Source organism: Eucyclogobius newberryi, unplaced genomic scaffold (genome assembly GCF_026437365.1).
Source record: "Eucyclogobius newberryi isolate DKJ021-1_F unplaced genomic scaffold, fEucNew1.0.hap1 SCAF_1, whole genome shotgun sequence".
Lineage (NCBI taxonomy): Eukaryota > Metazoa > Chordata > Actinopteri > Gobiiformes > Gobiidae > Eucyclogobius > Eucyclogobius newberryi.
The window spans coordinates 19,761,717-19,785,862 of NW_027315723.1; the positions used below are offsets into that span (position 1 = coordinate 19,761,717).

General features: G+C 42.8%; 1 protein-coding gene across 2 annotated transcripts in view; it reads right to left on the reverse strand.

Annotated features, from left to right (window-relative positions):
* Positions 1-3,360: 3,360 nt before the first annotated feature.
* The window catches only part of LOC140354967 (1-phosphatidylinositol 4,5-bisphosphate phosphodiesterase beta-1-like), a 314,396-nt gene continuing 293,610 nt past the window's right edge, over positions 3,361-24,146 (reverse strand). For both annotated transcript variants that reach the window (XM_072440120.1, XM_072440121.1), the window contains exon 33: positions 3,361-3,829. In XM_072440120.1, the coding sequence (XP_072296221.1) occupies positions 3,611-3,829 (219 nt within the window). In that variant the 3' untranslated portion in view covers positions 3,361-3,610. The remainder of the gene's footprint in view (positions 3,830-24,146) is intronic.

Genomic DNA, 24,146 nt, shown 5'->3' on the forward strand with positions numbered 1-24,146 from the left:
GCCCTCCGCCCTGCTGGGGCTCGGGCCTAATTATAAAATTATTGTTCAACATACTCGAACAATACTTTGTGCTGCTCAGTACTGACATGTGTACATTTTCTTTGCACTAGTGGTATTTTTTCATTGTTTCTAATGTAGTACAATAATATCTGAACTATGCAGAGTCAAATGAGTAACTTGTAATACGAACTAGTGTTTTTAAAGCTATAATATATTAGAGTTATTGTGTAGCAGCTTCAATATTATTGTTTATTGCAGTATTCACTTTAAAATGCGTTACAGTGACTTACTTTATCGCGTGTAGCCTAATTTCTGTAACACTCTTCACACATTTCAGTTGTTTTCCGTAACGACTGGATTGCTTCCTCGTTTTCAAAAAAGAAAAGTGTGATTCTAGTGAAACGTGTCGTTCTGTGGCACATATTTTCCCTCCCGTTAACCCTACGGTGCCCGCGCTGTGAGCTGGAGAAGCGCCACTCCAACCACCAACAACAACCACATCAACAACAACAGCAACAGCAACAACAACCGCGTGTAAAAGGAAGACTTCTATAAAACTACAGCAGGACTTTGTTCGGGTGGAAACGGACGAGAACCGAACCTGTTTTTCTACAACGCGGGGTTAAGTTCCCAGTAGTTTTAGCCACGTAGCCTACGAAGCCACTGTCGAGTCCAAGAAAATAGATTTACAGGTAATAAACGCCTCTGCTATAGAACTATGGTAACATTTACATCTGTTCAGTACATGCGAATACTTACAGCCTCTTTTTCGATTCCTCGCGGGGTTTAAACGGCCGTCGAGAGAAAAAAAAACGACGAAAACTAGTAAGAAACCAGCCGACGAATTCAAACCATTGACAACAGCGCGTCGTGTTACCGTCATGCCAAAGTATGATACAAACGATTCAAAACGATGACGATTTGTTAATATTAAAAACAAAGTAGCAGCAACGCATGGGCTTAGTTCTTAGTTCACTGTATAAAAACCAGAAAGCCGCCGGCGCCTCGAGGTTCAAACTGAAGTTACGAGTTACAGACGGCGAGGCTTCAGTGCAAATACGCCAGAGTCCGACCAGGTTCAGCCTAAAGTCGAGGAAATGGATCTTGTGTTTTTTTTTATTATCATGTGCGTACATGATAATAAAAAAAAACACACGTATCTCCATGTACTTTTGTTTCATTGTTTTCAGTTATGATTCTGTGTAATGCTGCGTTTATGTGGTCCTCGGGAACTTGGGTCAAAAGTTTGGACAAGTCAGGAAAAGAACTCAGGAAACAGAATAAACTCAGATTATTCGTTAACATTTGAACTCTTTTGACTAAACGTTACTATATTTAGAGGTTTATTGTCAGTGCAACACCTTTATGCAAAAAGACCCAACACAACTGTTTAATTAAGATGTAACGTTAGCTAGCTAAAGTAAAAATAGAAGGATGTTTTCCAAAACAAAAAACTAGCTCAGGTTTAGATTTGGAAAGAGCTAAAAACACAAAACTCACTGGTTAGCTCGATTAAACAAAGTTAAAGAGCGGAACCTCGACTTCTCATTTCAGAATCCTCAGTTCCCGAGTTGCACATGAACGCAGCAATAACTAGCATAAATCAACAATTGGCTCCGTGCACAGTGGTTATCTCAAAGATAACATTAGCTTTGATTAAAACGTTAAATATAAAACATAGACTACTACTGCTTTTGTATGTAGCTTAATTCTGTTTGACATTATTTACATTTTTATTATGCCACAAATTTAGCATTAGCAATTTAGCATTAGCATTGAGACACAAACATCTAAGTGTCCTCTGCATTTGTTAAAAGATAAATATAATGCATTATTTGTATTGTTATTGGCCTTGAGTACATTTAATTTGGCATTTCATGTTTAAAAAAAAAAAAAAAAAAAAAAAGTTTTTTACAAAAAACAATATAATTTTGACACACCCAGAGTAACTGAGCTTTGGGTCCACCTACTGGTGGATTCACTCATGTTTGCTAATGCGACTGCTTGCCAACTTCCTGGTTTAAGCATGCAGTTTTGATCGTGATTTGACGGCAGAAATGCACAAAACAAGTCTGGGGATGATTTACAGACTTAAAAGACGATTCTCAGAGATCGAGGAAACATCACAGATCGAGGAAACGTCACAGATCAAGGACGAGGAGTGTTTTTGACGCTCGGAGTGAGTGTAAATGACACTAAATGCTGCTCCAGGTAAGTCTTTCACATGTGGTCAGTGACATCCACGTGCAACTCACTGTTCTCTGTGTGATCTTTAAGTGTGTATTAATTTTAGCGCAATTGGACAGAAAGTACTGACGCTAAAGGTGAGCTAGCCAGCCAGAGCCAATTCTTTGTCAGTTAAAGTTTATAGCTACAATAGACAAAAGTAATCGAGTTGAGAATTCTTTCATTTAAATTTGACTCTGAAAAAGTAGATCTTTCTGTAACTTTTGGTTTTACTGAGCTCATTAAGTTGTCATGACGCAATCACCTCGCCACCACAAAAACAGAGACTTTAAGCGGATTAACAGAAGTGGATTTCTGTAGCTAAACGGACCGTGGTGAGTCAAGCCTCGTATTAACAAAGCTAATTAATTTGAGTTTTCATTCGGGGACTGATCGAACCATCGTCTCTTAACGATTCAAGGTCTTTATTAAGATGCGTGACTGGCAATTCTAACAATATCCGTAAATGTTATAAGTACGCGGCTTTAAAATGTAATTTATTTCTCACAAATATCTCCAGTTTTGATATTGGAAGGTGGAAAGAACGTCAGATTTAAGGCTCAATCTGAACTTTTTAAAAAGCCAATCAAAGGGTGAGGGACGCTAATGTTTAATCTGGTTCGTTTTGATGATTTATTGTTATTTAGGCTTGATTTCTTTCATTCGTGACAAAGATAAAATCCAAAAGCGATAATGGCGTCCTCTACAAATTAAGTCACGTGGCGCAGTTATAGTTTGCATGGAGTTAAGGCATTTCTGCTTGTTTAAAACTTAAAACTAAAAATATATAGTCAAAGCAGTTATAAATCTTGCCAATTTCCATTATTATAGCTATTATATGTTCCTTTTTGCTGTTTGCATTTAGATGGACAGAAGAAGAACTACTTTCAATTTGCTGCTAAGACGCCGTCTGCGCATCGAACATAAAAACCCGTTCATTTCCATTCCGTTGACATTAAGCTGAACCGAGGCGGACTCCGTGTCTTCCTCTGCGCCCGAACATGGAAGCGTCATAGGCTGAAACGCGACGGCGGCGGCGGCGGCTCTGAACCTTGGCGCCGCCGCGATGACCGCACGACCGGCGCTAGCGTCAAGGAAACACAATCATAATGAACAGAAACGGCCCTTTTCTGTGCGACGACACTTCAAGTAAAAATAAAGTTCCTGCAAAAAACAGTTAGTGCTTCGTAACAATATCCCGTGACGGCGACATTTAGGGGACATACAAGGTACACAAAAAAAAACTATTTACACGATTTTCGCTGGACTTCTACTCACCCAGTCACCACCCAATCCTTCTCTCCTTGGTTAGAAATAGCACCTGTCCAATTCTAATCCGGCAGTCCCAAATACATATCCACGCACAGTTAGTTTAGCGAGTTCCTTAAAGGGGCGTGTCGTAGACCTTTTCCGTGGAGCCCTCCTCGGTGTCGTCCTCCGACTGCGACGCCTTGTGGTTGAGTTTTTCCGACGTGGACGAAGAGGCGGGGATCCTGCCGTCGTCGCCGAGCTTGGTTTTGCCGCTGTCCTGGACGAACTCCTGGATCTCCACGGGCAACCGGCGGAACTTGTCCTGGTACTCCTGGTCCAGATCGCTCTGCAGCTGCGAAACGGAGAGGAACGTTACGTCGTTATTATCTCCTGAACAGTTGGACGTTTGTCGTTAGAATACGGTTCAGGGCTAAGAAATGAATCGATTTTTGATTAAATGTATGATTATTGTTCTAAGACAAGCCAAATACGTACACAGAAAGGCTTCTCTTGGACCGGATTCTAACACTGAACCTGGCAGTGAGACTGTGTCTCAGTAAAATGCTGATATAAATCTATTGGATTCATTAAATGTTTGCAGCCCAAGAATCTCAGCTTTGTAGAAGAAATACATACATACATAATATTCCTAGTTATTTGTTTTATTTGTCTTCTCAGTGTCTACAAATATGTCCTGTTTTGAATGATTGAAATTTGTCCCAGAAAGCAGCACATAAACATGACAATATTTTCTATTGGCGTTCCCAGGCAGCAGAGACATAGTCCCTTCAGTGTATCCTGGGTCTTCCTCTTCCCGATGGGACATGCCCAGGAAGCTCCGGAACAGATGCCCGAGCCACCTCAGTAGGAGGAGCAGCAGCAGCTCTACTCTGAGCTCCCCCCCGTGAGTTCCTCACCTTATCTCTAAGGGAGCGCCCAGCCACCCGGCGGAGGAAACTCATTTCGACCGCTTGTGTCCGCGATCTTGTCCTTTCAGTCATTACCCAAAGCTCATGACCATAGGTGAGGGTAGAACGTAGACCGACCGGTAAATCAAGAGCTTTGGCTTTCGACTCAGCTCCTTCTTTACCACAACAGTTTTGGCTCTGTGCAGCCGCCTGTCAATCTCACGCTCCATCCTTCCCTCACTCGTGAACAAGACCCCGAGACACTTGAACCCCTCCACACGGGGCAAGAACTCCCCGCCCACCCGGAGAGGGCAAGCCACCTTTCCCCATCATCAATACTTGAATCAATCACGCTCGTCCCAGGGTCAATATTATCGTATCGTCCAGATACAGTAGGAGATTAACTGGGCTCACATTGCTCCGAGAGATAAATACCATGATTCGATTTGTTTGTGAACGCACTAAAACCCCTTCAATCAGGTAAGCGTCTAATCAGAAAATAATGACTTGTGCTTGTGTGGACTTGTTGCCAGGCCATCTTACATTGATTATTGATATTATTGATGAGCATCTGTAACGAGAGATAAAGAGATAGCGCTTAGCCCCTCCTCTTGTGGGTGAAACCTTTTTCTCCCAGGCATGAGCGCCCCCGATGATTACACATGACAGGGATGTATTAAATCTATTGTGAGCCAATAATTGCAGCAATGCTTGATTTCTCTGTTTAACTACTTCGCCGGTTCCCCAGGGAGACACGTAATTAAAAGGAAAACTGCTAAGAAGAGTGGTGTCTTTCCACGTCAGCAATGTCTTTAGTTCGAATACACCTGAATGCAATGGCCGAGAAGGTGTGTAACTGTAATACTGTGTAACATTTCGCAGTAGGAAAAGTATTGCGCAGGAGGTGGAAATGCTGAATACAGAACTTAGAACCTAATTTCTCAAAGCGCGAAATAGTTAAAGCAAATTTTGGAAGCTGGAGATGTATTTAGTGTGGCATTTGATTTAAGTCCATGGAGACAAGAAGGCTACCAGGCGAGTGGCGGCCCGATGTATGTTTGTGTAAGAAATAGCTCCCCCTGCAGCTTCCTTGTGAAAATACACTGTCAGAGAACCGACCAAAAAGAGGCTTTTTTCCTCCTTCTTATTATTTTGTGTTGAAATAAGGCAGTGTAGTCACAATAAAACATTTCACAGGATAATTGTCTTCGAGTTGAATGTTGCAAGGCTGGTTCTACCCACAGAGACAGCAGGGGGCGCCAACGGGGACGCTCCAAACGCCCGAACAGACATATTTACATACACATTTAACCGTCACTGTGACTTGAAAGATGTTTAATAAGTTAAAAATGTTACTTAGTTCTACTTCAAAGATATTTCAGCATAAAAAACTTGTTGTATATATGAGCTTATTGCCATTCTGTGGAACATTCCAGGCAGTAACATGTACGTGGAGACATGCGGGATCAGAAAAGTTACACAGTGCATGTTTAATGTGAGCAATATCGTCTTCGCTTCAACTAGAGTTTGGATTCTTGGCCCAGATTCGCCCACTGTGTTGTTGTCGCGTCGGGAAGGGTTTGGGTCGAGGGTTCGGGGCAGCGCATGTTCCTCCGCCACAGCATAGCGTGTTGAATAAAGTAACGCGCAAATGAAAGTCTGAGGATGATGGCACGGAGCTTATAAAAGAGGAGAAGAGAAGAGCGAAAGGAGAGAGATAATGTGGGTCAGCGGCCGGGGGACAGGCACTTCTGGTACTGGAGACAACTGCAGCTATAGAACACTAAACACAGGTATGGACAGTATCGGATTTATGTGTTACGATTACTGTGAGAAAAAACATCACGATTTAACGATGATTCGTGATTATCGAGACCAAACGACATTCATTTTCTTTAAGTCCCAGGGTCTGACATTTCAAGTTTGTGACTAATTTGACGAAAAATAACTTCCTGAAAGACAAAATGAAGTAGAATATGACAGAAACAGCCAGATAAAATAAAGTTCTTAACATTTAGGTCTATTTGTTGAGCTGTATGTTCAACAAAAAAATACTTCTAAAATTGTTACGATGATACATTTTTGGTTCTCACGACTATATTGTGACCCGAACGATCCCAATTATCGATTAACCGAATAATCGTGATGTCCCCAAACACAGGTACGCTCATTCTGCCAATAAAACTGTGCATTGAACGTGAAACCTCAACACTTTACTCAACAGGACTCTCCGGTTCTTCTCGAGTCTGCCGGCCTGAGAACTCTCCCGGTCCGTACTGCGTTGGGACAGCACGATAGATTGCTAGATCGTTTTGGGCCCGATCCAAACTCTTTCCGCGCACACAACGCTTCAGACGGTGAACTCCGAGCGCCGCTGAACTAACCGACACTTAATCTTTCCCCCCCCGCGCTCTGCCCCTCGACTCGGCGAGAGGTCGCGCGGAGATCGATGGGACGAGCGCTCATCCACAAACCACTCCAATGTCCCGCCGCGGCATCAGATCAACGCGATTAAAGTGGAGGTGATGCAAGCGCCGGCCGGACGAGGAGGGCAAAGGGTGTCGCGGACCGTCGGGGAAAGCGTCGGACCAGAAATAGCAAACTGGCGAACGATTTATGCGGAAAGTCGTACGGTAAATGAGGAAAGAGGGAGCTGGGTTTATGCACTTTTTCCATGTAAGTGTGAAAGTGACGAAAGCATCAAACGCGTCTATCTTGTGTCCAGGGATTGATCTATACGGAAATGTGTGTTGCCTGATCGTTGCCTGGCGACCGTTCTCCCGATCTGAGCCAGGAGCTTTGTCAGACCAAACTGGACAACCGGCCCACAGGGGATTCCCTCAATATTCAGCGTGTTCGTCACGTTCTATTACGACCTGGGCGGCACCACTTGTCCACACTCTTTTCTAATCACCTGTGCCGCACAAAGCCCTTTTTAAAAAGACAAAAGCTCATTGTACTCTCAGAAATATGGCAAAAACACATCCTGGTTTCCCGTCATTACCTGCCGCTTTATCTGGGTCACAGCCAGATTAGTGACTGGAACTTTTGTGTTTGGTGTTTAGTTTGTTTGCAGTTTGTTTAAAACCGAAATGAGCTCAGTTTGGCAGCGCGAGGTGTGACAGATAACGTTATTTGTACTTTTAATATTGTTCGGGAACAAATTATGTTCTAGTTTATGTTTCCTCGTTGGTGAACTATTAGGTCTGAACATAACCGTTGTTTAACTGCTCTGATGAAAACGCAAAACAAATAATGGGAGGTTTCCAGAATCAGAAAACTGTTGTCGACCGATCATACAAAAGATTGGGTAACACTTTATATTACCGCGACTTATATGTGATATTAGTTGTTATTTTCACACTTGCAACCGCATTTCATACCCCAGTATGAAGTGACTTATATATGTTTTTTTCTTCGCTATTATGCATTTTTGGGCTGGTGTGACTTATTCTCTGGTGCGACTTATAGTCCGGAAAATACGGTAACTACACTTATTCCGGAGTATTAAGAATAATTCACCCTTAATTAAGTGGTTACTAAGCCTGAATCATGCTTAATAAACTAAAGAAGTATTTTTTCATGCTTTGTTAAGGCAAATTAAGGTGTAGTTCTAATAAAGTGCGAAACATTTGCTATAATTACGATGTATGACGTTGCAGTTGGTCAGATTTGAGACCCTTGTTTTGAGTTGGCATGGAGACGAGGGGCCTACACCTCTAGGAACCCACCCAGACACAGAGAATATACTGCAGTGCCAGCCAATCAGCCAATCGCAGCCCGCCACCTTCGCCTCTCGACCAATCGTCCGGCTCGACTCTGTAAAATGCACGGTTTTGGCTCGGGATCGATTTAGAAACGCTGAAACCGATCCGCGTCAAAGAACGGCCGAGGAATCCGAAGCTCCAGAACCGAGCTCGTCTTCCGTTTCTCACACTCCCGTCTCATGAAGGTCACCTCGTCTCTCTCTCTGGCGCCCGTCAGAACCAGATGGCTAACGACGCTGTACGCTAGTCCCCCGTCTCCGCTCTGGCCCCGCCCCCTCGCACTCGACACTGCACATGACCTACTTATGGCGGCGTGTGGAGGAGGGAGAGAGGGATGCACACGCACACATCCTCTTATTAAAACACCGCGCTCCAAATGAATTATAGTTTACTCATTTATTTATTCATTCTCAGACATTAGTCCCACATAAAAGAGTTGGACCGATATCTTGTGTTGTTTTTTATGGCCGATAAGCTCTGCCGTTACGTTTTGGGACATTATGTAGGATCGGTTTTGATCAGTTTCCCCAAGTTATGTATTTAAAATTTGCTACAAACTCAAACTGGACAAGAGAGTGTTGTCAGTGTGCAGTTTAGTCTGGTTTTTACCACTAGATTGTTCAAATAAGCAGTGTATTCTTCAGGCAGCAGCTCGGACAAAACTAAATATTGCCCTGAATTACCAAATGTACCGTATTTTTCAGACTATAAGTCGCACCGGAGTATAAGTCGCAAAATAAGCCAAAAATTGCATAATAGAGAAGAAAAAACCCACATATAAATTGCACTGGAGTATGAAATACAGTTGCAAGTGTGAAAATAACAAATAATATCACATATAAGTCGCTCCGGAGTGTTTATAAGAGTATATAAGTATAAATATAAGTATAAGTCGCACCCCGGCCTAAACTATGAAAAAAGGTGCGACTTATAGTCTATAGCTATTATATATATTATATATATATGACTTTTATGGTTTTTTTATGAGCTTAATGTCTCTGTATATTATAATATAAAAACTGAACTGTGATATCTGGCTTTCTGAGTAACACCAGATCTGAACCAGGTCTAAAGTGGAGCTTGGTCTACTATGAGACTAAACCAGGTCTAAAATTAAATTAAACCACGGATAAGGCGGCTCTAAGTCATAACAAACCCAAAGAAACGTGGATAGATTTGTCTCTGAATTAAGATTTGGAGATTTAAATTCAGACTTCTGTTTTTCACTTCAGCATGAGTCAAAAAATAAATAAAAAAATACAAAATTGCCATGTCAAACAGTAAATAAGCATCAATTTAAATATCTTAGAGTAAATAATGAGGGCCTTCTATCCAAATAAAGGCAAGAACACAATTAAAAAGTTCACTCTGAATTTAAGAGTTTTTGGCCGTACCGTCTCTGTCACTTGGCAACCCTTTGGGCACGAGCCGAGCCGGAGGGTGCCAGGTCCTCGCTGAGACAGGAAATCAAGAGTGTGAGTGATTAGGAGCGACGCCAGGCGAGCTGCCGCCGTGACAACACAAACACGAGGCGGATTTGGCGACCGCCCACGCCATTTTAAACAGGCAAAAGATGGACTGCGTGCGTCGGCGCACTCGCCTCGCGACGACCTGGTCTGGGGTTTGATTCCCAGACTGAGGAGTCCTGATGACGGCTTCAAGATTTATTACAATTGAATCGAAATGGAACCAATTAGCAAATCACAAACACCGCAGTTATTATAAGTAACATTTATCATTATGTATAAAACCGGCTTCAAACATCACAAACTATTAAAATGGCGGCTGTTTTGGAGCTTGACAACCACTCCACCTCGTGTGAGTAACAACAGAGCCTTGTCAGAAAACATTTCAACGCATAGCCTTTAGCGTAGCCTTTAGCATAGCCTTTAGTGTAGCCTTTAACGTAGCCTTTAGCGTAGCCTTTAGCGTAGCCTTTAACGTAGCCTTTAGCGCTGTATGACGAGCACTAACAACCACGTTATACGCCCAGGACCTGCCGGAAATGTACTATATTTTGTCCATTTTGTCCACCATCTTATAAGAGGGAACTCTCAAGCTGCTTGATATGTTAAAAATGTTAAATAAAATATATGTAAAAATAAAGCTGTAACACTCTTATTTCCAGTCAAATCAATCATTCTGTGAAGCGTCAAGGTCAGTTAGTTCTCCAAATACACAACTAAAAAATGACCCTACAACAAAATGAAACATTAATAGGACTTTTATATGGATTCTGCCTGGACATTTTTGCTTTATTACAAGTCCTTGAAAGGATTTTTTGGTGAATTTAGCCCAACAAAAGCTCATTTTAGTGTCAATCAGACGATCCTCCAACACCAGCTTTACTCATTCATACATTTAACAAAGACATTTTAAATCTGATTTCCTCTGAGCAGCGCTTGTTTCTCTTATAATTAGAGTAAAACAGAGCTTAGAGTCCAAAACTACAGAATCTCAGCTTCACAAAGACTCAGGACATGTGTTTGTGCTCCAAAAGGTTCAGGAACAGCTTCAGTTTGAAACGGGGCTAATTTTTTCAGGCATTTCAGGAAAAATAGGCCCCAGAGGGTAATATAACGTCATGCTGCACTAAAAATATAGCAACTGTGATATTGTAATTGTTATTCAGTGAGTTAACTTTATGAAATGGAGCTGGAAGTTAGATATTGACTCTCATTTCTAATTTGGAATGCATAAAACAACAATTATTCGAGTGTGTGTGTGGGGCGCTCTTCTAAACACGTCTCTCCTGGAAGAGTCTGTTCAAACCTGTTCTCAAATGACATCAACAACGTCATTCTGGTCTGGCCAAGGTTAATGCTCCCGAACACAATCCCACTGTAAAACCCAAATCTAATCATGAAGCTGCTCTGACCAATCACATTCAAATGCTTCTTTGAAAACAGGATCTGGAGACGCTGCAGTGTCGATTAACGAGCAGATACAAGTTTCCATCATATTGCCAACGTCTCCACCTGAAAAAGTTGTACATCCCAGTAGAGGACAGCAAATTCGCGCTTTTTCATAACACGGTGTCAAAGTGCCCACAGGGAAAGGGAACATTGTCTTCTGAACTTTAGAACGGTGTATTTTGGCCTCCAAACTCCTGCCACGGACACAATAGATGGATACTGTTGGAATGCCCTTTTGGCGGCGGGAAAAAAGGCCACAAAAAACGGTTGACGCAAACATCACAGACGAGCAAGGACCGGACGGACAAAGTAACGGACATCAAAGAAATGGAAAGAACAACATTCGGGTTTACTTGGGAAATAGACAAATTTGACAGAATTTGGACCGTTTATGACCGTTATTTTGATTTGAACGTGCTTTTATTTGGCTTTTGTACGTTTGGTTGATATTTACTAAGTTGTTTATTTCGCTCTCTGGTCTGTTTTTGTTTTTTTGGTTGTTCTTCTTATCGTTTATACCACAGGCAAACTCTAAATGTACGAAACAGTAAAACGTATCGATACAAGAGACAAGCAGGTGGCGAACCCTTCAAACTCTGCCCAGGTTTAACACGTTTCTCATACGCAAACGTCTCCGAAACCACGTCCTCTCCACGCGCTCCAGTTTCAGCTCGGAGATCGCCGGTGGGACTCTCCGATCCCCCCGCGCTCCCCCCCGGATCCGTGAGACCCGTCGCCTGTCAACAAAGCGCCCCGGCTCCCCGCTCTACTTAAAACACAGCTCCGCGTGACCTTCTCCGCCGACTGTCCTCGTTTTCAGGCCGTGTCCGGGGAAAAGGAGAAAATGGCTCCGAAGAGACCGGAGCCATTCTTCGCTTCGGGCCGTGACATAACATGGATGTTAAAGGCGTCGTACGTGATTTGCACCGTCTTGAAAACGTGAAAAACAGAAATAGTTTGTGTGTTTGCAACAGTCCTAATGTGTTTCTCACTTTCCTAAGTCATTCCGAGCAAGTGCTTTTCACTAAATAAATTGATTTGATTTGATTTGAACTTTCAGAGGCCACAGACGCAGAAGTCTGACGCAGCCAGCACACAGTGGGCATAATTTCACCTAAGACTGCTTTTACAATATATTTGAGGCAAAACTAATTTGACTTCATTCCAGTTTTACTTTTATTTGACCTAAGATATCAAATAATTTGTTGCACGATGGTTTACTTTAAACAGACACATTTGAGCTCAAAGCGAACTCATTTTCTAACCGTGAACTAAGAGTAACCCCAGCAACTAGAAGAACCATATGAAACTATCTGATCTATTGCTACTTTTAACTGCTGACCTGCTGCAGCGTTTTCCCGATGCGTCACAACTCACACGGCTCCTTCTTATAAGTTTTGAAAAGATAAAATGTTTAACAATTAGATGACGACAGCGTGTGGAAGTCTGATCTTCTCACTTTTACAATACACTTTCTCGGGAGGAAACAGAATTGACTAATTATGAGAATCCCAGCTTTAACTGCGCCTCTACTTTCCTCTTGACACATGACCAGTCCGTTCAAAAAAACTGCTTGAAAAATGTATACGGCGCAAAAGGAGTTACTGGCATTGACTAGAAAAGAAAACCTCTTGTCCCCTCCATCTTTTATAATACAACAAATTTCATGGCCAAAATCATTTCCAAGCATTTTGTAGAAATGGGAGAGAAATGGCAGGGATTGTTCTCTTCCAACGCTCACGCAGGTTTCTGATCAACCTCGACAGGAATCAAAGAAAATCTAGCCATATATGTATCAAAGAATAACCGCAGAATACTGAATAATAAATCAAAGAACATGAAGGTGTCAAAATCATATCCAATTAGCCGGAACAGGAGTCCACACGCCAAGGGTAAGGCACTCTTCTTCTACTCTTGAGTAAATGTTGTTTTCCGCCCTCTTTGGATGATATTTGTGCGACTGAAGCATTACACAGACATTTCCCTCCAAGAGCATAAGATAAAAGCAGCACTTTGGGACAAAAATAAACCACAGTGCGCCGTCTAGAGTATTTTAGTATTTTAGAAATTGCAAAACAGAAGCAAAGAGCCGTACGTGCTCTCGGGAGTGACGGTGTGATCTACTGTAGGTCCAGACACAGGAAGAACATGCAAAACTCGGAAAAAAACTTGGGTAGATTTAAATACCTACTTCCCCCGTTCATGGTTTCTAAATTGGGCACCGCGGCTTTAATTTGTCCTCTTCATTCTCCATTCGACACAAACTTTAATCTCCCGATATCTACTCTTGGTCCAGATACAGGAAGAACATGCAAAACTCTCACTCGACTCAAACTTAGGCCCACCTTTCCGTGAGGAAGGAACTCGTGTTGGCGTCTCTATTCCGGCAAAAAGGTAGAGAGTGCGTGACTATACCGTGTTGGCTAATGCTAGCTCGTGACTGAAACGTTACAGAAAAAGCTCTCGTTTGACCGGGCAGAACAACTCACCCGTTCCAACTACGCTTTTGAAGGAATGTTGAGGGCGTTGTGAAGGTATCGACGCATGAAAACGAACGATTAAATGTTCTGCGTACGCGAGTCTCTGGGTGGTCTCGTTACCATCGAGACGCACGCAGTGACCTTGAGTTCCCATGACATTTCCGTGCGACGCCAGCGGCAGACGTCCCACTAACGAGACAAGGTGAACGCGTCGCCAGGGCATCGGGAGACGTGATCCCGACTCCTTGATTGTTAAAGTACTCAGCCAAGCGCAGAGATTTGTGAAAGCGGAAGAAAATCTGGAGGTCGCGCGCTGTCGATTGATTGTGTGCGACTTTGTTTTCTTTACGTTACGCTTTGGGTTGAGAGGGGAGGACTGTTGTAAAGCTGTGCAAGTGCCTAAAAAAAAAATGCATGTGAATACTAATGATGTGCTTGACGGTTTGTAAGAAACAGGAACTAACTAGTTACCGGGACATAGATTTCATAACGTCCTCCTTGCACAGTGCGAAAATCAGGTACCGGAGCATTAGATTTAGAATTGCCTTTTTTATTTAATGAGTTTTGAAGACATTTTGTTTATTTGAAATACATCTGTGACTTCAATTTTGATATTCAAGGACAGTTTATTTTGATGCTAAATTTTCCGACCGATGGGGAATACAAATACACATATTATACATTACCGCAGGGAACTAAACATACTCTCCCTCAGCATGCTGATAGAAGCGCACAGTTATAACGAAGTATAATGAGTTTTTGTGAGGCTCAGAAAAAGAGCGGCGATGACGACCTTGCAAACAGGATAAACGAAACAAGCGTGACTGAAGCTAAACACAACTCCATGTGTGGTTTTCATTGAGGGACCAGTGTCGTAACACGATGAAAAGCTAAAAAAAAAAGCATCAAAAGTGCCCACACGAACTACAGGAAAGCCTGATAAGTCAAAACCTGTAAATATTGACAAACCTCTCAACTAACTGTGAAGACGTATATGTAGAGGACATCAAGCTCATCAGCATTCTCCTCACTGCGCCAGCGCCGGGTGAAACAGAATGCGGAGAGACAGGCAGACGTGTAGTGAGCGTGGCTTTGATTGGAGCGCTAACAGCGGGTGAAAGAAGGCCCCCTGCCCGGCCCCCTCGACCCCCTCCGCCGCCTCCCACTCCAATCATCCATCTTCTGATCCGCAACACATTTTAGAAACATTCCAGCGGCCCAAGAAAGTATGAAAGCCTCCTGCCGCCGCGCTTTTACGTAACGGGTCCATACCCTAAATGGACAAGTTCAGCGGCAAAAGGTTAGGCCTGAAATGTGCGCCGGGTTATCGACACGGGGAGGGAGATTAGCTCGAGCATGATAGCACGGGTGAAGCTGCCGACGACTGGAACAGGTTATCGTTTCTACAGTCAGGTTGGAAGTAAATACAGTAGGACGCAAGGTGAGATTGTGTATCGCAAGACAAGACCAAGATCGAAGCGTGTGATGGAGTTTGGCGTGTTCTGTAACTACGGCATTGGCGGAAATAAACAAATAGCGGCGTTAGCGCATCAATAGTTGTGGCTGATACTTGTAACGCGTTCCAGTCGTCCTCGGGGGTCAGAATGTAGACCCGGGAGTGACGTTTCCTCAGAGTTTCTGTGTTCGAGCCGTCAAGGCGACAAAAACAAAGAGTATTAAGGTGTATTCAACTCAATCTACTTGAGTTGTTATCGGAATACACCTTAATACTCTTTGTTTTTGTAAGACGATATAAAGATGATGGAATTGCGTGAATTGGCCGAAATACCGTACATTGTTGTCAAATACATCTGTTATTCTGTATATAACAGATATTTACAGTTGGCAAAACGTTGCTCGAGAGTGGATTTTTGCTTTTGTTTACGTTAGCCGCACGTAGCCGTTAGCAACATTAGCATAGCGACACATAAGGGCACATTTACAACGGGTTCAGCGACAGTGAGTGGACAGTAGAAAGTGGATTTGTGCTGTTGTTTACATTAGCCGCGCGTAGCCGTTAGCAACATTAGCATAGCAACACATAACGGCACATTTATAACAGAGACAGCGTGTGGACAGAAGAGAGAAAGAGAAATGAAAGGTCAAATAACACAAGTACTGTCATTACTAAAGCTGTCGGGTGTTTATCTTTCCACAAACGCAAGGCGCAGCCAAGTTGGATTCGCTAACTTGGAACATTTTTTTGCGAGTTTCTGAGTAGGAATTCCAGGCTGTTCCAGTGGAAATAATATACAACCTATCTATTGCTATGGAGCCGAGCAGAGTTACAGGTCAGATGTGTGGAGAGGAGACCCTCATAGGAAGGCCTGGTCTCCACCGCGTGAGCTCTTTGCCTTCTAAGAGTTACGTATGGATGTCACACTCAAAGACAATCACACGATGGTTCACAGGATCCGCCATACTTGATAGCTGAAGCTAGTGCTAAATGCTAGCACTGTTTTGGCATACGTAAACGTTAGCAACAACTAAAAATGGGGAAATAAGGTTGAGCTCTTCTGCTGTTATTTTGAGGAGCGCTTTTGGTCACGTTTGACAGAGATTGATGGTAGACGCAGCGAGAGGAGGTCTCACTCTACGACCACGAGCAGGTTTAATATAAATCTCAGCTCACCTTCGGGACGATCTCTGTTTCACTGCGAGACCTTCGACCCACGTTTTTCAGCCACGACCCAGTAATCATTAATCTTTCATCGCGGACGGACGAAAGTGTGCAGCCGCCTTGAGGATGCACGCTTTTCAATCAAATCACCAAATGCAAGATGGATCATTCTGATGCCATAGTGTGGAAAATTCCAGGCAATGCAATAACATCTTTAGTGTTTATTTTGTTCTTTTGACTCATTGTACGTCATGCCGTTGTGTTGAATGTTTTACCGTGCGCTCTGAGCAATCAGAGCTGTCTGTTAATGGGGCTTTTAAACAACAAATGGGAAATAGATAGACCAAAATGAACTGACTCACTAACCGTCAGCTCCACCAATGCCACATTCATACTTGGCAAGGTGGATGAACACTACGGCAATTTATGCACAACTGCCAAGCCAAAAGTACCAGAATCCATTTGCTCGGCTGAATCATCAGACAAAATATTCTCTGTAAAGCAATATCCACTGTGACATTTCTCTTGAAACATCTGCTCTTTCCTGTTTATCTAAGTCGCCATATTCCGACAGAACAGACGAGCGCGCGCCTGTGAACCGCGTACCCCGGTGGAGCGTGCGCCTGTGAAATGGGTCCCCTTGTGGATAATTACAGATGGAGTTTGTGAGTTCCTCAGACAGGGCAGGGCCCCAGAGTGCCGCATGAGCACATGCGTGTACTCTGCACACATACTAAGTACTCTGGGAGGAAAGCCAGAGCACATCTACAAGTCATTTCAATGGCGGATAGAGTTCACAGCGCCGTGTCTGTGAGTGAATGTATTATTTATGCAGAGGGATCAGACAAACGGGAGGTGTCAATCAGTTTAAAGATGAGAGAAGGTAACGAGAGCCTGTAGTCATGGAGTCAGTTTGTGTAACGTGGAGGTTCACAAACTGGAAGACTAAAGTAGAGACACAAAAGGAATGAAAAAAGGAGGGAACGGCACGGACATTTGAAATATCTGTTGCACTTTGTCATTTCTCGCTGGAGTTACAGGTCAGGAATCAAGACTTTTACACTTAATTCTTACTAAAAATGTATGCACGGACAAGACAAAAACTTCTAAAACTTGATAACATTTAGCTCAGATGGACTTCTGCCTCATTTCTGAGAGTTTCTGGACCATGTTTGGCTCATTTCTAAGTCAAGTTTTCTTTTTATAGATCACAGAGTTAACATAGAAACTCACATATGCAACATTTGTGTACGTACGCATTTTTAATAAAAGAGGCCTCAGATCTGTGGACAGGCGAGTCCAATCAAGGTACGTTTGTCAAGGTAATTTAGCAACAAAACACATGCAATTATATGTATCAGAATCAAACTATGGCCATGGTTTTATGACCATTGTCAGTGAACAAAATTCACAAATTGGGAACTTGCTTCAGCGATATGTGCAACAGTAAATAATCAATACTACTAAAATAGAAACGACAAAATAAAACATGAATATCAAATAAGGTTGATTAAATAAATCTACAGTATGGCCAGTCTGGCTATCAAGATAGGTAAGTATAATGCCTTACTGCGGAGCTTTTCAGACTAAACAAAAGATTTTCAGAGGTTCTATGGACTCTTGTTGATTTAAAAAACCTTTGAATATTACTGAACAAATGAGGTGTTACACGACTCTTTTCCAGTCCATGAAAAGTCCACTCTCGATGTAGATACGGTCAGGATCCGAGAAAACTCCTGTTAACGGAAGGTTCAAACTTCAAACAGCAAACACAAAACATTCATTTCAACGTAGAAGCTCCATCACCCACTGTTCAACAACTACAAGAGACTTTAGTTGACGCAGACTCAAGGCATTATATTGTGTTAGGAGTAAAGTGGTCCAACTGCACAAACTTGTAAAAACATCCAAGAATGCTAATAGTAGCGGCGCACTACACGCTAGCAAAATGCTAAAATTGTGTCAAGAGCATCCGTTACGACGCAATTGTGACTCGACTTGAATTAGATGTGGTTAAAATACAAATAATCGAACAGGAAACGTCTGAAAAGAGGGAACAATTGCATTTTCTTTGACTTGAACGGCGTCAGATCACGACAATACTAAGACAACTTTATTATGTATTGGATTGCCGCTGAACTAACAGGTTACAGCGGCATTTTGACATTATTGCCATTTGAGGTCCAGTTCAGCATAATAAACGACAGATAATTGGACCTATTTTGAGTGGTACATTTATTGTAGAAGCCCTTGTGTGGGTCGAGACGCAAGGCCAGACAATAACAACATTTTGCAGCCGTATTGTTCAGGGGCACGACATAAATAAACAGGTTTTTCTCCAGCATGTGTCGTCCTCCTGCACCAGCTACACGACGCCGTCACGAGGATTCTGATCCAAATGAAACAGATTGTACAGAGTTGTGGAGGGAAAGGGAGAAGATTGAGGAGCGCAGAGGGAAGGGGGGCCTGGGTTTCCATGACGACAGCACAGGACTCCCTCTTGTGCAGTACGTGATGCACCATACACTAGGATACTGTATCAGGAGAGTTTAGACAGAGAGATGAGTGTTGAAGGAGTGAACTGCGGCGCACGAAATATGACAAGTAAAGATGTTATTGAGGCAAAGACGGTCAGAAAAAGAGAGTTTTTGTATAATAACAACACATTTACAATAATGCAGCAATGAAAAAAAGTTAAATACAAAGAACACAACAAAAGTCAGAGTCCCATAGGCCCTAGGAGTTTTTATGCCTGATAGGATGATGGAGGTAATTATTATTATCATTATTTATTTTTGTATATATATATATATATATATATATTTTTTTTTTTTTTTCAATTTCCATTTTATTTTTTAAATAAAAAAAAAAATAAAAAATTATGTCGGTGTAATCCCTCATTCGTCCAGGCGTGTTCCATAGTAGAAAAAAGCTTCAGTTGTAGTCATCTGGACTCAGTTAGAAAAAATAGACGTTACGACTCTCATCCAAGAGTCATTGTCAATAAAAGAATTTAGATCGAGAACTCCGATATTAATACTGTTCTGTGGTAAGACCCGCCCATTGGGCGGAGCCTTCCTGAAGTAGAAAGAGTTGTTTGTTTCAACAGAAACTCCCCCCTTGTATCTACCGAGCTAGCCTATTCAGAATTTTAATGGGCTATTAGAATCCTCTTTGTCTTTGTGAGACCCTGGCTCAACCACCCTGAGTACCTGATTAGCATCTAAGTGTCCTGGTCCTGGTCCTCTACCTTTCCAGGGGTTCAGTATTCCATTATAGATACCAGGAAGATTGAATCTTAGCCCTCCATTTCTGTTTAAAGGTCTTTCTTTTTTAACAAAAATAGCTTCCTTGACTCCTCTTTCAAACCATCTTTTCTCCCTGCTTAAAACCTTCACATCACCGTCTTCAAACGAGTGATTAGAGGCTTCAAGATGGAGATGCACGGCGCTCTGAGGTCCTGAACTTGTATTTCTTCTGTGCTGATAAAGCCTCTTGTGTAGAGGCTGTTTCGTCTCACCTATGTACCGTTCTTTACAACTTTCTTCACTGCATTGGATCGAATAAACTACATTGCTCTGTTTTTGAGTCGGCAACTTGTCCTTAGGATGAACCAGTTTTTGTCTTAAAGTGTTTCCTGGTTTAAAATAAACAGGGACTTCGTGTTGTCTAAAAATTCTTTGCAGTTTTTCCGACAGGCCAGACACATAAGGGATAGAAACACCCTTCCTTCTCTGTTCAGTTTCCCTTTTGTCCTGCTTCTTGGTTCTCTTCACTCTGTTGAGAGCCCAAGCGGGGTAACCACAGGCTGAGAGGGCATTTCGGACATGTTTTTCCTCTTTCTTCTTGCCCTCTGAGCTGGTGGGCACACCTTGAGCTCTGTGTTGTAAGGTTCTGATCACTCCCAGCTTGTGCTGTAGTGGGTGGTTGGAACCAAAGAGCAGATACTGGTCCGTGTGTGTAGGTTTCCTATATACTTCTATTTGGAGTTTCCCGTCCTCTCCTCTGATTGTGGAACAATCAAGAAAGGCCAAGCGATTCTCCTTAGCGTCTTCTCTTGTAAACCTGATATGTGGGTCCACAGCATTGATGTGATCAGAGAAGGTTTCCAGCTCTTGTTTCTTGATTGTTACAAAAGTATCATCGACATAGCGGAGCCACAGTTTTGGAGCTATGCCTGAGAATGAGGACAGTGCCTTCTTCTCAAAGTGCTCCATGTACAGGTTGGCCACTATGGGAGAGACGGGCGAGCCCATGGCACAGCCATGAATCTGTCTGTAAAATTGTCCCCGGAATTGAAAGTAAGTGGTGTTCAGACAGATGTCCAACAGTTTACATATGTGTTCAGGTGTCAGTTTGGTCCTTTCCTGTAGGGTGGTGTCTTCCTGCAGTCTGATCCTCACCGCTGCTACTGCATCAGAGGTCGGGATGCAGGTGAACAGGGACACCACATCATATGAAACCATGAGGTCATCTGGGTCCAGTTGGAGATGTTTCACTTTATCCACAAAGTTGTGCGTGTTTTCCACATGATGTTCCGAATTCCCCACAAGTGGAGCCAATATAGTTGTTAAATGCTTGGCCACATTGTAAGTGATGGAATCTGTGCTGCACACTATGGGTCTGAGTGGAACATCCTTTTTGTGTATTTTTGGAAGGCCGTAAATGCAAGGCATGGCTTCACCAGGATACAGTCTGTAATACAGAGGCCGGTCTATCACTTCCTCTTTTTTCAGCCTTTGTAAACAGTCTATCACTTTCTTCTTGTAGCCACTGGTCGGATCTCTTTTCAAGCGTTCGTATGTGGTCGTGTCCTCGAGGAGGATGTGGACTTTGGCTTCGTAATCAGTTGATTACGAAGCCAAAGTCCACACCCTCTGATTAGAGGACCAGGACCAGGACATTTAGATGCTAATCAGGTACTCAGGGTGGTTGAGCCAGGGTCTCACAAAGACAAAGAGGATTCTAATAGGCCATTAAAATTCTGAATAGGCTAGCTCGGTAGATACAAGGGGGAGTTTCTGTTGAAACAAACAACTCCTTCTACTTCAGGAAGGCTCCGCCCAATGGGCGGGTCTTACCACAGAACAGAATTAATATCGGAGTTCTCGATCTAAATTCTTTTATTGACAATGACTCTTGGATGAGAGTCGAAACGTCTATTTTTTCTAACTGAGTCCAGATGACTACAACTGAAGCTTTTTTCTATTATTTTTTTTTAATAAAAAAAAAAGAATAAATAAAATAAAATAAATTAGGAACATGAGGCATCCAAAGAAAAGAAAGTTAAGGTGCACAAAGTCCAAAATAAAAGTCCCATTTAGTTCAATGTCAGTCAAATGTTTGTAAATCTGATTGTTTTTCAATTTAAATTTTTTCTGTTATGACGTTGGTCCAGTCCTTAATTTGTGTCATCCATTTTTTGTGATGCCCTTTTTCCAAGCTGCCAGAAGTATGTTCCAAAGAGATCCATTTACTGTGTCCATGGCAGGAGTTTTGAGGCCCTAATACAGTAGAATTGATGGATTGCGTCTGATAGAGAGGTCTGTTAGTGGGCGTTCCCTCGGGTGTCAACCGTATCTATTGGGGTTATCCCCATCAACTCAAAACATGCACAACAGGTCAAATCCTTGTCCTGACCAAGATCTGGAGATGTTTCCCAGGCGCTTATTGACTTAAATGACAACTTCTACTTTAAATTTTAGAGAAATATTTATCAATTTTATTTACAGGACGTACACATAAGTGCCATAATTGGAATTTTGCACAGAGATTGACCAAATGTTCCAAGCCAGCTCCAAACGAGTCCGCTCACAATCGATCCAAGGTCATAAATCAATGACTTTTTATTATTCTTTTCTTAATTATTATTTTTTTTTAATTATTCTTATTTATTTATTTGTATTATTATGCACTTTACATAGGTCAGTTTTTATGTACGTTTTTGTTGCTGTATGTTTGAAAAATAAATCGATTTTATTTATTTTCTTAAATCAATGACCGAACGGCATCTCGAAAAGGGGTCGGAATTATGTCGTCAATGTACCTCCGGCAACACTGGTACAGCAGATTTAATAAAAGGGTAAATACAGTTACAGTGAGGAGGAGGATGAAGTGGCTGAGGAGGTTGAAGGTTCTACTGCTGCGGCGCGGCCAGAGGCGGGATCTAAAGGTGCACAGCGCGGGTTTCATGTAGGAAGATATGACCCAGGACCCGGGATGAACGTCAATCAACCGCCAAACACATTTTTGCAACTTCCCAAGCTATTTTCATCCCGTCACCATCCTGGCACCGTGCTTCCCCCCCGCATTTGAATTTAAACAAGCTGCGTTTGCCCCATAACACGTGTGCGGGCGCATGGCGTGTGGGCAGATGATGTGAAACGTCTTCGGGAAAAGCTCGTTTCACAGCCAAACCGGGCGTCGTCGTGGGCAGCGGCAGTTTCCAACAGTCAAAGCCAATGCTATTTTTGTACAGTGTAATTAAGCGGTTAGTGATTCCCAAATCTTTACGAGGGAGATTATCGCCTTGTGCAGCGGCAGTCATCCACATACGTCCATTTGGTGTGAAGGGTTTACAATACAAACTGAGCCAGATGAATGTGGACGTCTTTAATTCGCTGCTGAGTTTTGAACTAGTGGAGTTTTTCTGTCACATCAGCTTTGGCACGGCAACATTGTCCCAGTTTGGTCCTGTCCTAGTCCAGGTTTAGTCCTGATGTTTGGTCCTGTCCTAGTCCAGGTTTAGTCCTGATGTTTGGTCCTGTCCTAGTCCAGGTTTAGTCCTGATGTTTGGTCCTGTCCTAGTCCAGGTTTAGTCCTAATGTTTGGTCCTGTCCTAGTCCAGGTTTAGTCCTGATGTTTGGTCCTGTCCTAGTCCAGGTTTAGTCCTGATGTTTGGTCCTGTCCTAGTCCAGGTTTAGTCCTGATGTTTGGTCCCGTCCTAGTCCAGGTTTAGTCCTGATGTTTGGTCCTGTCCTAGTCCAGGTTTAGTCCTGATGTTTGGTCCTGTCCTAGTCCAGGTTTAGTCCTAATGTTTGGTCCTGTCCTAGTCCAGGTTTAGTCCTGATGTTTGGTCCTGTCCTAGTCCAGGTTTAGTCCTAATGTTTGGTCCTGTCCTAGTCCAGGTTTAGTCCTGATGTTTGGTCCTGTCCTAGTCCAGGTTTAGTCCTGATGTTTGGTCCTGTCCTAGTCCAGGTTTAGTCCTGATGTTTGGTCCTGTCCTAGTCCAGGTTTAGTCCTGATGTTTGGTCCTGTCCTAGTCCAGGTTTAGTCCTGATGTTTGGTCCTGTCCTAGTCCAGGTTTAGTCCTGATGTTTGGTCCTGTCCTAGTCCAGGTTTAGTCCTGATGTTTGGTCCTGTCCTAGTCCAGGTTTAGTCCTGATGTTTGGTCCTGTCCTAGTCCAGGTTTAGTCCTGATGTTTGGTCCCGTCCTAGTCCAGGTTTAGTCCTGATGTTTGGTCCTGTCCTAGTCCAGGTTTAGTCCTGATGTTTGGTCCCGTCCTAGTCCAGGTTTAGTCCTGATGTTTGGTCCTGTCCTAGTCCAGGTTTAGTCCTGATGTTTGGTCCTGTCCTAGTCCAGGTTTAGTCCTGATGTTTTGTCCTGTCCTAGTCCAGGTTTAGTCCTGATGTTTTGTCCTGTCCTAGTCCAGGTTTAGTCCTGATGTTGCACCCTTTGTGGTTGGCATTGAATACTAGACTGAATTATTGTTGGCACCATTTTGCCTTTTCCTTTCAATTTGCATCAAACTCTGACTTGTTATAATATTACTACCACCCAAAAACAAAACTCTTCTTCTTCTTCCTCTTCTTCATCTTCTTCTTCTTCTTCTTCCTCTTCTTTCCTCGCCCTCCTTCTTCTTCCTTCTTATTTTTCTTTTTTCTTCTTCTACTTCTTCTTCTCCTCACCGTGGCATCGTAGTACACCGTTTTAAACTGAATGTGCACGCTCAGACATCCATCAACTCTGTGCGCCCTAA